The sequence below is a fragment of the Pezoporus wallicus genome, unplaced genomic scaffold (genome assembly GCF_028554395.1).
Source record: "Pezoporus wallicus isolate ANWC-B61680 ecotype Strahan unplaced genomic scaffold, APGP_CSIRO_Pwel_v1 contig_8047, whole genome shotgun sequence".
Classification (NCBI taxonomy): Eukaryota; Metazoa; Chordata; class Aves; order Psittaciformes; family Psittacidae; genus Pezoporus; species Pezoporus wallicus.
In genome coordinates, this window is record NW_026639548.1 from 3,799,573 (window position 1) to 3,814,074 (window position 14,502).

Below are 14,502 nucleotides of genomic sequence, written 5' to 3' on the forward strand. Positions count from 1 at the left end.
GTGTGCTTGCTTCTTAGGAATGAGTGTGTACCTGGATTCATAGGGAATATACTGCATCTTTTCTGGCATAGGGGTTAATCGCTCAATCTCTTCTCCTCTGCTGTCTGCCTGCTTTGAAAAAGCTTAATAATTCTTAACCTCTATCCCCTGCCTGGTTTTGTTGAAATTAGTCTAGTGTTACTGGAGGGAATGACAGAAACACAGACGCACTGATTGCATAATCCTTTATTCAGGAACTAGGCAAAAACTGGAAAAGGCTTGTTACAGCCATAGCTGCCACTGCAAACAAATATTTATTTCTAAGCATTTTATTCTATCTAATTTTAAATGTTTCCAGTTATTTTTTCTACCATTTCCTTTTGCGACTCTCCCACTGTCCTTTTGCTTTGAATTTGGTCTGTGTTTCCTGTTGTTTCTAATTATACTCTCCTGCCTACCTGCTCTAGCAATTTTCTCTCCTTGATGCTTAAATCCTTGAAATATTTGTGGAAAGTTAGCACTTTCTGTTTCTTCTGCATTTTAAACCTCACCTACTGTTTTTTACAGCAGATCACCAACCTACCTTCTCCTCTTCTTGATCTTACTTCAGGTATTGCACATTGAGGCCCTCTGAAAATCTAGCAGATTATTTCTTTTACTGTTTTTAGAATAACTTGTCCATTTCCCTCCATCATTGTGGCTCTTATTTGTACTTTATCCTGCTGTGCAATGAAAGCATTACTGAAGGCAAGCAGCTTGAATGGAAAGCCATGCCTAAAAATCTGTTTATATTCATAAACCATAGTGATAATTTTGGCAGTGCTGTGTTTTAATTTTGCATGTTGTTTGGTTGCTTTTATTACTCATAACAGCCGCCTGTTGGATTTCTCCACACACATTCCTAGTTGTGAGGTTCGAAGTACGTTGCCTCTCTGAATTTTCCATCTTGCTTGCTTGGAGAAGATATTTATGACTACATTTTTTGGTGATTGTGTCTTCCATTTAGTACACCCTTGAGGATTTTCCTTTGCAATGAAAGAAGAGTAGTGTGTATATTTGCAGTGGTTTCAGGTTTGCCTTGAAAATAAAGAGAGTTTACATTAAATTAAGTCATTAAGGCTAAAAATCGTATTATGAAACTAGAGTGCAATAGCAGTAAGTATAAACCAAAGAAAAGTCAGTAATTCAAGCTATCTGATATTTAGGTGCCTGTCATGAGACGGAATCTTGCTTGAGTGGAAATTGATCTTCACTTACTGCTTTTCCCTGTTATGTGAATGATTTATGAAGCTGTTGAAACTATTAATGATTACTAGCATTACTGAATTCATAATTATAATAATTAGGGTCTCTATTACCTTGCCTCCAGTTCAATAAAGTCAATTTGTCTTTTTAAAGGCCTAGATGTACATCTTTCCACAGTCAGTTACAAAGATTTCCAAGTACTGTCCTGAGATTTGTACAAGTAGAAGCAGTGCAGTTTGTGCGACTGCTCAGCCCTAGAGTTGGTTGTTTTTTTTTCACAGAATCTTCTTTTAAGTTCCAGTATTGCTATCTTTAAACATATCAATAAAAGTAGCTTTAAAGACCAAATTGCGTTACATGGAAGTTTGCCACATAGTAAGGAAGTTTGTGATGTGGTAGGTCCATCACGTAAGCTGGTGACAGTGAGAGCATCACTCGTGTAGGTGATATTTCTTACTCATGCCAGTTTATTTCTTTAGTATTCATGAAGCATTTCCCTAATTCATGCCATGCCTGTTTACCTCCCTTCTCCAGTTTTCTAGTTTATAAGTTTGAGAATATTACTTTTACTGAAAGATTTCTTTACTTTTGGAAATGACAAACAACTGTATTCATATTCTGACGGTGTATGGAGATACGGTAGTGAGAACCTACCATTTCTTAGCTTGCTGACTTGGATTGGTGAATATTTAAAGTCCACTTAAATTTGTCTGCAGTAATGTAATTCTTTTGTTTACAGCTGTGTTGGGGTAGGGAAGGAGTTGTTTGTCTGGGGGTGATTTGAGGGCACAGAAGCATGGAAAGAATAATTTTAAATGAGGGAGCTATTATCTGCCATTACATGCTTCCAGAAGGTCTGCAGAGTTACTTAATATTTTGCTATGAGCACTTGTTGTGGGAAGTGAAGCTGCATTGGGCCATGGTATCCATTTCAATGCCAGAAGTGTGCTATGGTCCAGTCCCTTTGAGCAATGGCTCATAGAAGGCTTCAGTTCCAGCCAGGGTGGCTCCTCAGACTGCTTTAACCATTAGAATAATCAGGTTCTGGAACAGCCTTTCAGGGGAATAGGGATTTAAACTCCCTAAGTGCTTTTAAAATGGGATTTTATAAGTTTATGAAGAGCTTACATGATGTGGTGGTTGCTGTAACAGGGAGCTATCCATATGGACCAAGATCTCTTCCTGTCCAGACCAGCACATAAATGCAGCTCTGCCTTCCTTCCTGTGCTGAATTTTTTTCATCTAGAATGAATGATCATAGTTTTCATATGAACAGTTTGTGTTTGCATTAGTAGCTCCTGAACCATTTGCATAAATAAGATTAAGATTGTTTGATAAGCAATTACTTGATGGTCAGATAGAAAAGCTAGACCTCACCAAGGGACTGACTGTACTCATACATCACTGCAGATTGCTACTATCTACAGTGTTATACGTTGCTGGTCTCAGTACACCTTCTATTTGATAATTCTCTGCAGCATAATAATTGCCCATACTATTTTCTTCATTGCAATTTCTCAGTACCCAAGGATTGCCAGGACACCAGTCCTGAGCTCAAGTGTACCTCAGCCTTAGGCTCACAGTGGTGAAAAGGCAGGTGCGTCAGTGCTGGATGTAGTCAGACCCAAACTGATGACACTTCTTGACTGAATGGAACAGTTCATGCCAGTGAGAACATGAGTTCTGTGAGCTTTTGAACTCACACAATTTTTAATGTCATAAGTACATCAAAAACTATGATTTGATGCGACAGGACCTAGACTCAGCTGCAGACCTGTATCATCATCCTGTCTGTATGATTTCATCATGGCTATCAGATTATCCCAAGGTGTACAGAGGGGAAATATCTGCTCAGATACTAAAACTGTACCGTAGCTGGAGCGGGGAAGGTGTACTGTGCCTTGATCTTTACAGCCAAAGTAATTTAGTGAGTGTACCTCTTACCCCACCAGGTCAAGGTTCAAATACGTGGATAAAGCAAAACAAATGTATATAGTGCAGTGGATACCCAGAGATATCTGTTCCTTACTGCCAAACATGTATAGTATATAAAGCAGACATCAATATTTCCATGTCTTCAATTAACAAAAATTGATAGAGAGCAACATGGCTTTCTCTGTGTCCATGTAATTCCCAATATAGTTATATTTTACTAAACTTCTGATATTTATGTTATCAACCTTTTGTGTTTTGTATGCTTTTTTGATTAGGGTCTTGTTTCTCCTTAAAGCACAGCAGAGACTGATAACATGACTGAAACAGATGCTGCATTTCAAGCAGCTTGGTTGTGCTGAAGCTCCCAAGTGCTGTGCAGCTGGCAAATGGGTTTGGGAAGGTGCTTGTATGAAAGCGGGGATGGCAGTTAGAGCTGGTGATCAGATACTGCTTTGCTGTAGGACAGTCTAGGAAATAGCCTGGCAAAGCGTGGTATAATTTAATTTTCAGGTTTTAGTAAATGTAGCCTCCTGTCATCCCCTTTTTTAGCATGCTCCAGATCCGTTATTTTCACCATAAGAATTAGTGAAAGGAGCTTTCTTATCATTGCTTATTAACAATGCCTTAAAATTAACTTTGACAGAATAGTTTGTGAAATCAGTTGTGGTGGAAGAGAACAGAAGCCTCACAGAGATCAAAAGAACTTCTAGTTACTTGGTCATGGCCAAGTTTCAGATCTTCAGAAGCTGATAGAAGACTCTCCTTATGCCTGTCTCCCTTACACATTGGTGTTAGTGTATGAGTTGACAGTGTAAGCGCTCAGGCTATCCCAGCATTTCCATAGGATCACAAAAAAGACTCTAAATTATACACCTCTGGAAACAAAAAGGGAGAAAATTTAAACCATTCATGCTTTATCCACTGAAATTGGCCCTGCTTTGAGGAAGGCATTAGATTAGATGGCTTTCAGAGGTCCTTTCCAACTATGATTACCCTATAATTCTGTGATTTAAAAATACATTTAAGCCTAAAGCTCTTTCACAAACCTGGGAGGGGTGTGAGAGCCAGGGTGTATATTCCCCTTTCCTCTCTTCAGTTGATTTTTCATGTTGTTGCTTAAAAATAAGAAAGAAAAGTGATTCTGGAAGCTTCTTTTATTTTGCTATTAAGGAAGCTGGAAAGTTTTTCTGGTTTAATTCTCGACTTGGCAGATACTGAACATATGGGTAAAGAAAACTTCTCTCTTTTTTTCAATTTGAAAAGAACTTTATGCTTTTGCAAGATGTACGAGTTCAGCAAAAATACTTGCTGAATAGTTCACAGCAGAGGAAGTTCCTATAGTTGAGGATACTTATCTCAGATATTGGATATGCCTTGGCAGATGTCTCCAAAGAAACCACTGATTTTGAAATGTATTAAGGCCTTGCATCTAGTGGACTGTAATGTTGATGTAATTGTATTTGTTGAACCAGTGTGGACACTAATAAGCAAGGCCTATAAAAGGTATGTTGCAGATCTCACCTTGGAGACATGAGTGGAGCTACATGCTAAGATACTGGATCTCCCACTCTGGTTTTAAGACTACAGTTACATTTGTTTAAAAATGGGTAGGAGACATAATTTTTAACTCATCTTTATTCCAAAGTTAAATGACCAACATGGGCATTAAGGAGAGCGGCTGATGTCTGAAGCATGGAATAAAGCAGCAAAATTCTGTGTCTTTGATGTGAATGAGAAAATAGTAACTTAGCGTGGTAAATTATCACTTCTCAGGGAGACTTGCTCTAGAACTCACTTTTAAAGCAGCTTCTCAATGTTTTCAGGCTGGCGATTCCTTGCTTGAGCCTTTTAAATGTAAAAATAAACATCAGCACTCTATCAAAGGTAGCCATGATAAGTTTATATAAGTGATCTATTATGTGTGCATTTCAGAAGATGGGTGAGAGCATGAAATCATGAAAGGAAACAGGTGGAGGTAGAGGAGTAAGATTTTTACCCTTTAGCACCTCATAGCCCCTTCGATTGCTTTTACCCTGGCCTATGATACTTCTTGGAAAATGTTGCTGTGGACCCTGGACAGATGGGCACTCTATAGAGAATTGAGGCTGTTCATACATATTCTGCATGTTCCCTGTTGCAGGGAGTGGATTTCGTAGGACCAGAGTCAACAACTGGATTACCTCTTTGTTCACCTCAGTTTTGCCTCACCGTAGTAGACGAGTTTCACAGCAAGGTGTTAAGTCTCAGACTCAGCAAGTGCCTCCTGCATGGGCACATCCATTCACATGAGCCAAGGACTCCCTTTGGGCTTGTGTATGGTAAGCATGGGAACAAATAGCCTTTGTTAAACGGGATTCCTGAACTCAGGGGAAGCTTGCTTGTATAGCACACATGCAGATAACTTTCATCTACATGGTTGCCTTTCAGGGATAAATAATTCCTAAACAAAAGACTTAACCTGAATTTAGCAAGTCTAATCCCACATACATTTATGCACAAGTGTAAATTTTCTGTTCACATACATAAGGGGTTTTGGTAGATAAATATATGAGGACTGGATTTTGCTGCAGGGTAGTGCACTGAGTGCAGTGCTTTATCTCAAGATTTAGTACACTGGGATTACTCAATAACAAATACTCACAGCACTGGCCCTGTAATATTTTAGTATTAAAATAGTGGGTCTTACTCCCTCCTAATCAGTGTTATGCTTGCATGACTCATCCCACTCAGCAAAAGATTTCTTTCATTTTCAGGAGATGGTGACAGTAAAGCGATAGTGACAGTGTTAGCTGTCTGGGAAATCATAATGTGAATGAAATATCTAAGGCTTTTTTAAGGAACACTCCGGAATTGATCTAAAGGCTTAGATCTGAGGGTCATGATGTAAGAGTCAAATTCCTATAGTGCTGACAACCCTGGGCAAACCAAGGGTGTGGAGTCAACACACTGTTTCCATGAAGTTTTATTTCATTGAAGCCTTTATACTTGGGTTTTTCAAGGTGTAAAATGACTTACTATGTGATCCTTCTTCGGTTGTTTGCTTTTGTCAGTTAAGAAAACAGCCATCACATTCTGCAGTTGTCTCCTTCAGTGTAGCCTGAGCTTTAGATGGATTCTGTAGAAACTTTATCAATTGATAATGGTCCTTTGTGGCTGTATGCCTGGTTTCCTCTTTCGCTGTCTTATCACACTTACATGTGCCTAATGTTATATTTATTGTTATTTTTATGCTGAGGACAATAAAACCAGCAGGTAGAGAAGCCCAGATTGACAGTGTATTTGCAGTGGTTTATTAGGTTTCTTAACTGTCAGTAGAAGTGTTTTCTTAGCCCAGCAATTCAATCCCACCTGCATAGTAACTGTGGTTTTTCTTCTGTTGCCTCGTGATTGGGCCGCTTCAAAAGTACTTGATGGTTACTCACTACTGTGTTGAATAATTTAGTGAATGATGATTAGATTCGATGTAATAAAGTCAGTGTTAATTTACCATTCCCTTAGCATGATGTGGTAAATGATCAGTGGATTTACTATGTTAAGAGATGCTCAGAATCATAGCTCTGAACTCAAATGCTCACTTGGTGGGAAATTATGTTTTAAATTTATATTATATTAAAAGGTTTGCTAATTCTTACCCACTTTAGAATGGTTTGAGTTATTTAGGAAAAGTGCTATCAACAGCTGGAAAATTGTATAGTGAATAATTCATTTGAAAATAGCAAAAAAAAAGTCAAATAAATAATTCAGTGAATATTTCTCGACCAGCACTGCTGATGTCATGCTCCAGAGAGATGGAGCCGTTCTTAAAAATAATCTTATGACGTGACTAGCAGAGTCATTTTTTGTGATTTTTCTTGCTAGTTGGTTCTCTTCATACGCTGATTCCTGAAGAAAAATTACTTTTTAGCCTACCCATCACTGAATTTTTAATAGTAAGATGACAATGAATAAAGTTATATTTTAATGTACTGCTGTATGTATCACCTTATCTTGATATATCAATGGTGAATAATGATCTTTGCTGTAATGCAGTGGGTTAGGTTCTGTAGGTACTGATTTGATTGAATACTCTTTCTGACCTTGGAAGAAAAGTCAGAGACCCACGCTTCATACCTCATCTTGTACACAGTATTTCTTCCTTTTGATTATTTGCTTAGACTAGGACCAGGGACTGGTGTGCAGAGTGCGTATATAGTAGTTCATTGGCAACACATGGTGCAGGTATCGTGCCATATTCTTTGGTTTTGTTTTAATAAATTTCTAACTTTTGGGGTAGAATTAAGCATTTTATTTTTGAATTCAAAGGAGGGGTGGAAAACCTGCTGGCCTTGCCAGCTAGATCCATGCCTACTGAATGGATGCGGGAGATTGAGCGCTGGATGTGTTGAGCTCACATTCGGGAGCCGAGCCAGCTCCTCAACTGGTGAAAGGCAGTATCATGCTGCTAACTTATTATGCTTAATGTCAAATCTTGCCATATTTGATTTCTTCTGTAATTCCTAGTTGTAGGAATAAAATAGTTCACTGAAATTCTGCGACTTTTATCCTGTATAAAAGCTTTTCCAAAAAAAAAAAGGTGGAAAATATTAATTGGGTGTACTCTTGCTCAGAAGCCAGAGGGAAAAGTCAAACATTCATTAAAATAAAGGATGTCTCTTTGCATGTAGGGTTAATTTGAGGGCCTTTAGCTTATGGGTACAAGAGAGACATAAAGCTTCCAGGGACTGTAGTCGGTAGTGGACCCCTTTTCCCAGGTTTGTCCTTCTACGCTGTATTGGGGAGTTCAAATCCTGCCTGAAGCAGACATGTTTGTGTGCATTGGTTTAGGGTAGGAAACCAAAAGGGAGCACATTTTGATTTCTAAAGATAAAATACACCAAAAAAACCCACCACGTAAAAAGGAGATGAAACGTGCACGTGAGGTGTACACCCGTCATCATCTTTTGCAAAGGTATTTTTAGCTGACCACTGGCTGAACTGGAAGAAGTTACCAGCATTTCCAAAGCAATGGCTTATTGTGTAGCAATGAGCACCAAAGAAAAGCCAAAATAAATTAGCCTGGCATAACACAGTGTTCTTTTCTCATTCTGAGCTTTTTATTCCTCACATGTCAGTGGTATAGTCTCCTTGTCTGTGATCCCACACTTTTTAGTTAACATAACCCATACATTTAATTTCTAGGGTGCTGGCAAACATGCCAAGCAGAAGTAGTTTATTGCATTGCAAGTACCTGTTTATGCAGAAGAGATGTCATCGCTGTCTCTGGCAAATATGGAGAGGAATGCAAATGTGTCCCCCTGCCACAACAGGTTGACTCTCATGTAAAGGCTTCTTGAAACAAAAAACCCTCACAGAATTATGTGAAACAGGAGTTGTGGGTATTTGTTAAGGATTCAGCAAAGAGTAGCAGGCAACCTTTTCTTGGTGAAAATAAACTGAAAGGTTATCAAGATCCTTTCCTGACTACTTTAAATACAAATGGAAAGACTGACTCAACCGAGAAGGCGGTTTGAAACTGTGTTTTCCCTTTTGGCTATTGTCTACACTGGCTTCCTTTCCCTTTCATCTGCATTTTTAGGTGTTTCTCACAAAGCACCTATGTGCTCCAAGATTTTTACTTACTTTTAAATGAATTCCTTTCTGAAATGCCACTTTGTGATGTATAAATCATCTTATCCCTCTTTTTACGTGGAAGTCATTTTCAGTTTAATTTTCTCTCCTGTAAAATGCGGATAACAGTTTTCACAACCTCCCTCAGGCCTCATGGGGTGCTGCTGTCTCCCCTCTCTCATGCTGGAAAGCTTTTCCAGTTATTCCTGGAAACATTTCCCCCTTTTCTGAGCACTACTGATCCACCTCTTAGCCTGGCCTGCGCAGCATCTCAGGCCACAGACTCCTTTGATACAGGAGATGTACTGGAGACCTGGGTATGTATGTGGAGCTAAAAAAGAATAAAGATTACTTTCTTGCTCTCTTCTTCTGAAGGCTCTTTCATTAACATTCCTAGGATATGTCTCATTTAGCATATTCATGGCTTCAGGCTTCTTGTGTCTGATACAGCCTTCTAAAGGCAGTGATAAAACTTTATACATCATGAGAAACATTACACCCCCAGTCGTTTTAGGAGGTTCAGAAAGAATCTTATTGTGTAAAGATCAAAGCCAATACCACAGTGAGTGAAATCAGGAATGGGATACTTGGATGGACTAACACTGCCAACATCCAGTAGCTTCTCTTGGTTTTACAGGGTCTCCTCTCAAAAACTGTGTCTTGCAGGGCACAGCATCCGTAGAGACCCAGAGAGTGGCTGGTTCTTTCTCTAGAAGGTTTCTCACCACTGGCAGAGGTGTTAGCAGTTGGCCAAGGGCTTTGCTACCAGCCTCTTGCATTTGGAGGGACTCCTGGGCTGAAAGGGCAGAAGAGAAATTGGAAACCAAAATCATTTGCCTCAGTCAGGGCTGTGTCAGAAGAACCCAGTGCAGAGTGGCTCTGGGAGGCAGGAAACACTCCCCTAGGGAAAAGAGAGAGTTTCCCATTGTTCTTAATTTGTCAAAGCTGCTTGATCTTTTGTTAGACAAGAAATAAAAAGCAGATTAAGAAGTACAGTAGGAACATGCTGCGCTGTCCTGGCTGACAGGAGGAAAGGCTGGGCTACTCTGTTCCAATGAAGTTTTCCTTGTTTTCTGTCTTCCCTGTCTTCAGGTTGGGCTGAAACCCGTTAAAAATGTGTGTACACAGCTCAGCAGGGCTGTGTTCACAAGGAGAGTTTATTGGCACCGCAGTGAATTCCGCTACAGTTTACGAACAGCAAAGCTCTGTGTGAAGGATTTGACTTTAAATTAGTAACAAAAATCAGTTTGCTTTGACCGCTGTTCAGCTCAGCTTGTTGTGAACCTGTGAGTTTGTCCATCCTACAAGTTCTAATAGTGAAGCCTCCCATTTTGTAAGTGACACTGTTGCGGTGTTCAGAATAGCAATCATAGTTTTACCATTAGCAAAATGGTAATGGGGACATGCTGTTGCATTACAGTGAGCATAAAGCATATGCCTACCTTGAGGAGGACTAGGCAGTGCATCATTTCAAGTAGCAGTGGCTGGCTACCCGATAGAAATATTCCTGTTGCACCATTAGCCTTGACTTTGGAATAAGAGGCACAAATATTGTTTGTGACTGAACTCCAGTAATGAATACTCGGTGTCCAAGTTTCTCCATTTACATTTTTAAACTGTTTTCTGAAGGGTAACTTTCACACTTAACTTCTCTGTTGAAATACTTCAACTGCTAAATACTACTTAGGAAGGCTGTAAATTGGGGATAGTTTCATAGGACTTGCACATGGAAGGATCATCATAGTAAGTGATGACTAAACTAATTACACAAAAGTTCCTGACCTGGTGCTGACAGCCTGGGTCTGGTAATAGGTCATGCAGTGCTTTCAGAAGTTTTTAATACATCTTTAGTAAAAACAGTAAGATTATTACTGGGTTTTGAGGTACTTTGTAATCTTGTCATTTGGAGGTATTTGGTATTTCTAAGAAGTAGTTCAAATAATTTCTGTCAAGAACACATTTGTAGCAAAGTGTAGGGTTTTCTTGCTTCAAGAAATCCTACTTGAAAATACCTGCTTTGAAGGAGAAATTAAGAAATATTTCCATTCTTTCAGGGTTACTGTATTTGTGCCAAGAACGTAAGGACCGTGCTTCACTTCTCTCTCCCTATTCCCAGTGCCTTTCACTGCCGCCTTTTTTTCCTTGTGCCCTAATCACTTTATGCCTTTTCTCCTAATCGCCAGCATCCTTGGAAGAGATGAAGCTGGTTGCCTTTTTTTGACAACCATTTGTTTTTCCATGGTATTCTGCCCTGCAGCCCCATCCTGTGCAGCAGTCCCTTGCTGCTGCCACAGTCTCCTGGTGACAGCACCAATCCTGCAAAGCCAGTGACTGGTAGTAGTAGACTATGCAACAATAAAGAAAGGCGCCCTGAATAGAATCACAAACCCAAGGTTCATTATATGAAGATTCAGTTAGTTTTTTCAACACAGAAAATGTGATAGAGCATACTGTACAAACCAGGATCACTGTCAGCTATTTATAGGTATTGCATTGCCCATTCCTGCTTGTACAATTAAAGCAACTGAGTTTCAATAGTCACAGCTGCATAAAACAGCTTTCTGATCCTACCTAGGTCAGTGTGAGCTAAGACTGCATTCACTGCTAGATTAGAAGTTGTGCTCTTTTGGTTTTTTGATCTTTCTGACATGAAGAAATGAGAAATTGAGCACAATGTGTTCCATTTTGGAAACACAGAGTCTCCTTTGAAATTCCATCCAGGATAGCAAGATCTCACTGCATCCATTAAAACCTGAACCTTAAAGACGATTGGATTAAACCCTTCAAGCAGTAGCTTTGGACAAAGCGTTGCATTTAGCCAGCATGATAAAAATTTCTGAGTATTTTGGAAAGAATCCCAAACCAGGGCTGTTGTCATAACTGCTCTTCATAAAAAGATATGCCCAGTTTTAGCTCTTGTTCCACAACAGCTGGGAAACCTGCTGGATTTGGAGTACATTCTGCGATTCTTCAATCAGTTGCTGTAATTCTTTATTCTTCTAGTGGCACTCTCCAACACAAGTGGCCTGTGACCCTTCAGTGCTGTGCTGTCCTTTCTCCCCATGAGTATTAGCCCCCAGAAAGAAATTCTGCTCTTTCCCCTCCACACAGACACTGAAGATCTGTTCCCTTCAGTGCTTCACAGGTAAATGCACTGTCATTCTCAGTGTCCCCTGGATTTCTGTACTGCTACAAAATTCTGCATTCCTCAACAGCTTTGCAGTAAATTGAGTATTTTCTTTTCTCTGTAAATGCCACTAGACTATGGAGCTCACCTTACCAAGATACACAGCAGAAACGTCACTGCGTTGCTTTCTGCACAGTAGCTGATTTTATAACAAGCTTTGCAGGAATTGTACCAATAAACCTCATTCCAATTTTACCTCTTTACGTTTCTGCTTTGTCATATTCACTTATGTGAACCATGTATCCTTAGGAAGGACAGCATGTAAAGACAAAGTAGCATTGATAAGGTATTAGTTACCCTGATGTTGCCAGAGTATCCTGGGGAATCACATCTCATAACTCTTTGTTCTTTTCTAATGTTTTTTACTCAAGGATCCTGGCAGTATTGGCCAATATTAAATAATCCAGTTTTGTAACTCTCCTGTCCTGCAACAGGCTCAATTATCTGTAACTCCTAGTTTAGCAAAGGACAAAAGGAGCTTCAGACAAACATTCACAGCAAGGTAGCAGTAGAGCCAAAAATTAATGCCAAGTTTTCCAGTCCTCTGCTGCCTGCTGCCCTGGTTCACGGACCCCATCCTGAGCTTTGACCTCTCTTCTGCGTCTCTCTCTTTAAAAAGCAGAAAATGCTTTCAGTGCAGTGATTTCCCATTTGAAGGAGTGACTCCCTTTAGATTTGCTCATGTGTTGCTTTAACATACAATGTGCTTGTTAAAGGAAAGCCTTGGAATCAGGAGTTTTAGGCTGTAGCTTTAGCCTTAGCTTTACCTTGATTTGTTTCTGTTTCTCCACCTGTGAACACTATCCACGTCATAGTGTTACTAAGTCACTTGAATGTGTGAGAAATGTCCTGAAAACTTAAGTGCGAATGATTTATTCATTATTAAATCCATCATCCCACCAAATCTTCTCTTTGGAAGAGCTTTAATCCACTGTTTTATTAATACAAAAGTAATTATATTGCTGCCTTATCAGTCATGTGAATGGAACATTACTTATTCTTTCTTTCTTGCAGTGCGGATGGTCCTTCCTCTGAAATCATGCAGATTGACTTTGAAATTGAAGACCTAACTGACCTACCTGGGACCCAGCTCATCACATGGCAGGTAGAATATCCTGGAGATACAACATCTGATCTAGGAATCTCCAAGATCTACGTAAGCCAGAAGGACCTTGTAGGAGTTCTCCCTTTGGCTATGGTAAGAAATTGTCTCACATTCTGCAAGTTTTCAATACTGCTTTCCAACTTGAGTGTCTGACAGATGCAAATAATCTGCTGACAGGGGAGGGAGGAACAGAATGTTTCCTCTTGAAAAATAGATGCTGACTTCATTCAGCAGTGAAACCACATGAGGAGTGACCACAGCTTCCCATGGCAGGCACAGTTGTGCTCTCTTTGAGTTGGAGACAGAAATGCAATTTCCAGCATTCAGAACTCTCTCTTCTTGTTAAATGAAGTGGTAATCTTGGACATGCAGTCCAGTGTGGTATATGCCTTACTTGAATCACAGGTACTCTTACATTTGGTCTAGTTTTTAAGGACTTCCCGAATCACAGTTTTTTATTTCTGACTCTGTATTCTTTTGAGAGTGAGAAGAGAACTAAAGTCACAGTGTGCAAACTACAGGGCTTGATCCTTTAGCCTTGTTCTTACCTAAAACACCTGTTGGATACTCAAATTCTAAGTACAAACAGAAATTTTCTTTCAGCTTCTATGTGAACATCAGGAAAAATTTCTTTACTGTGAGAGTTGCAGATCACTGGAACAGGTTGCCCAGGGGGGTTGTGGAGTCTCCTACATTGGAGATATTCAAGGCCTGCCTGGACAAGTTCCTGTGTGATGTACTCTAGGTTACCCTGCTCTTGCAGGAGGGTTGGACTAGATGATCTTTTGAGGTCCCTTCCAACCCTTGGGATTCTGTGATCCTGTGATTCTCTCCCCTTCACATTTCTTCATCATTAGGGATGAAGTGTACTTGTCCAAGGTCTGGCTGGGCCCCGTTTTCATTCTTAGACCATCTATTAGAAAATATTGACACATTATTATTTAACACTGAAAGAAAAAACAGAAATCAGTCTCAGAGCATTTAAAAAAATGTAACCTGGATGTTTCCCTAGTGAGAGCCTGTTAATTGTGCCATTATAGAAGGCTGAAGGTGTGCTTTGCACTTCCAAACTCACAGAGCTGGCTATTACTTTTATTTACCAACTTCAGAACCACTCAGCTGTAGTGATTATTTCACCAAAAATACTTTGTTTCTAATGGTTCATGCTTCATTACCAAGGTGTATGTCACAGTTGAAATAGCTCTTTCCAACTGGTATGGTGGCCATCATACAAATCCAGGTGGTGTGACTAATGCCTTTGTTTTGCATGACTCTTTTCATGGGCGAGTTCCTGCTGGGTCATCTCTGCTGGTTTGCTGATAGAGAAGAGGCTTTCAGGTCTGCAGATGGGACCCTAATGCACAGTCACATGAGTTATGGAGTGTTGAGGGTTAAGGCTGTAGAAGTGATCTGATTTGCGTAATGAGAAATGTAGGGGGCTTAC

At 39.8% G+C, this 14,502-nt stretch overlaps 1 protein-coding gene across 3 annotated transcripts in view; it reads left to right on the top strand.

Moving 5' to 3' along the window:
* The window catches only part of TMEM132D (transmembrane protein 132D), a 272,550-nt gene that overhangs the window by 166,487 nt on the left and 91,561 nt on the right, over positions 1-14,502 (top strand). For all 3 annotated transcript variants that reach the window (XM_057414941.1, XM_057414940.1, XM_057414942.1), the window contains exon 4: positions 12,968-13,151. In XM_057414941.1, the coding sequence (XP_057270924.1) occupies positions 12,968-13,151 (184 nt within the window). The remainder of the gene's footprint in view (positions 1-12,967; positions 13,152-14,502) is intronic.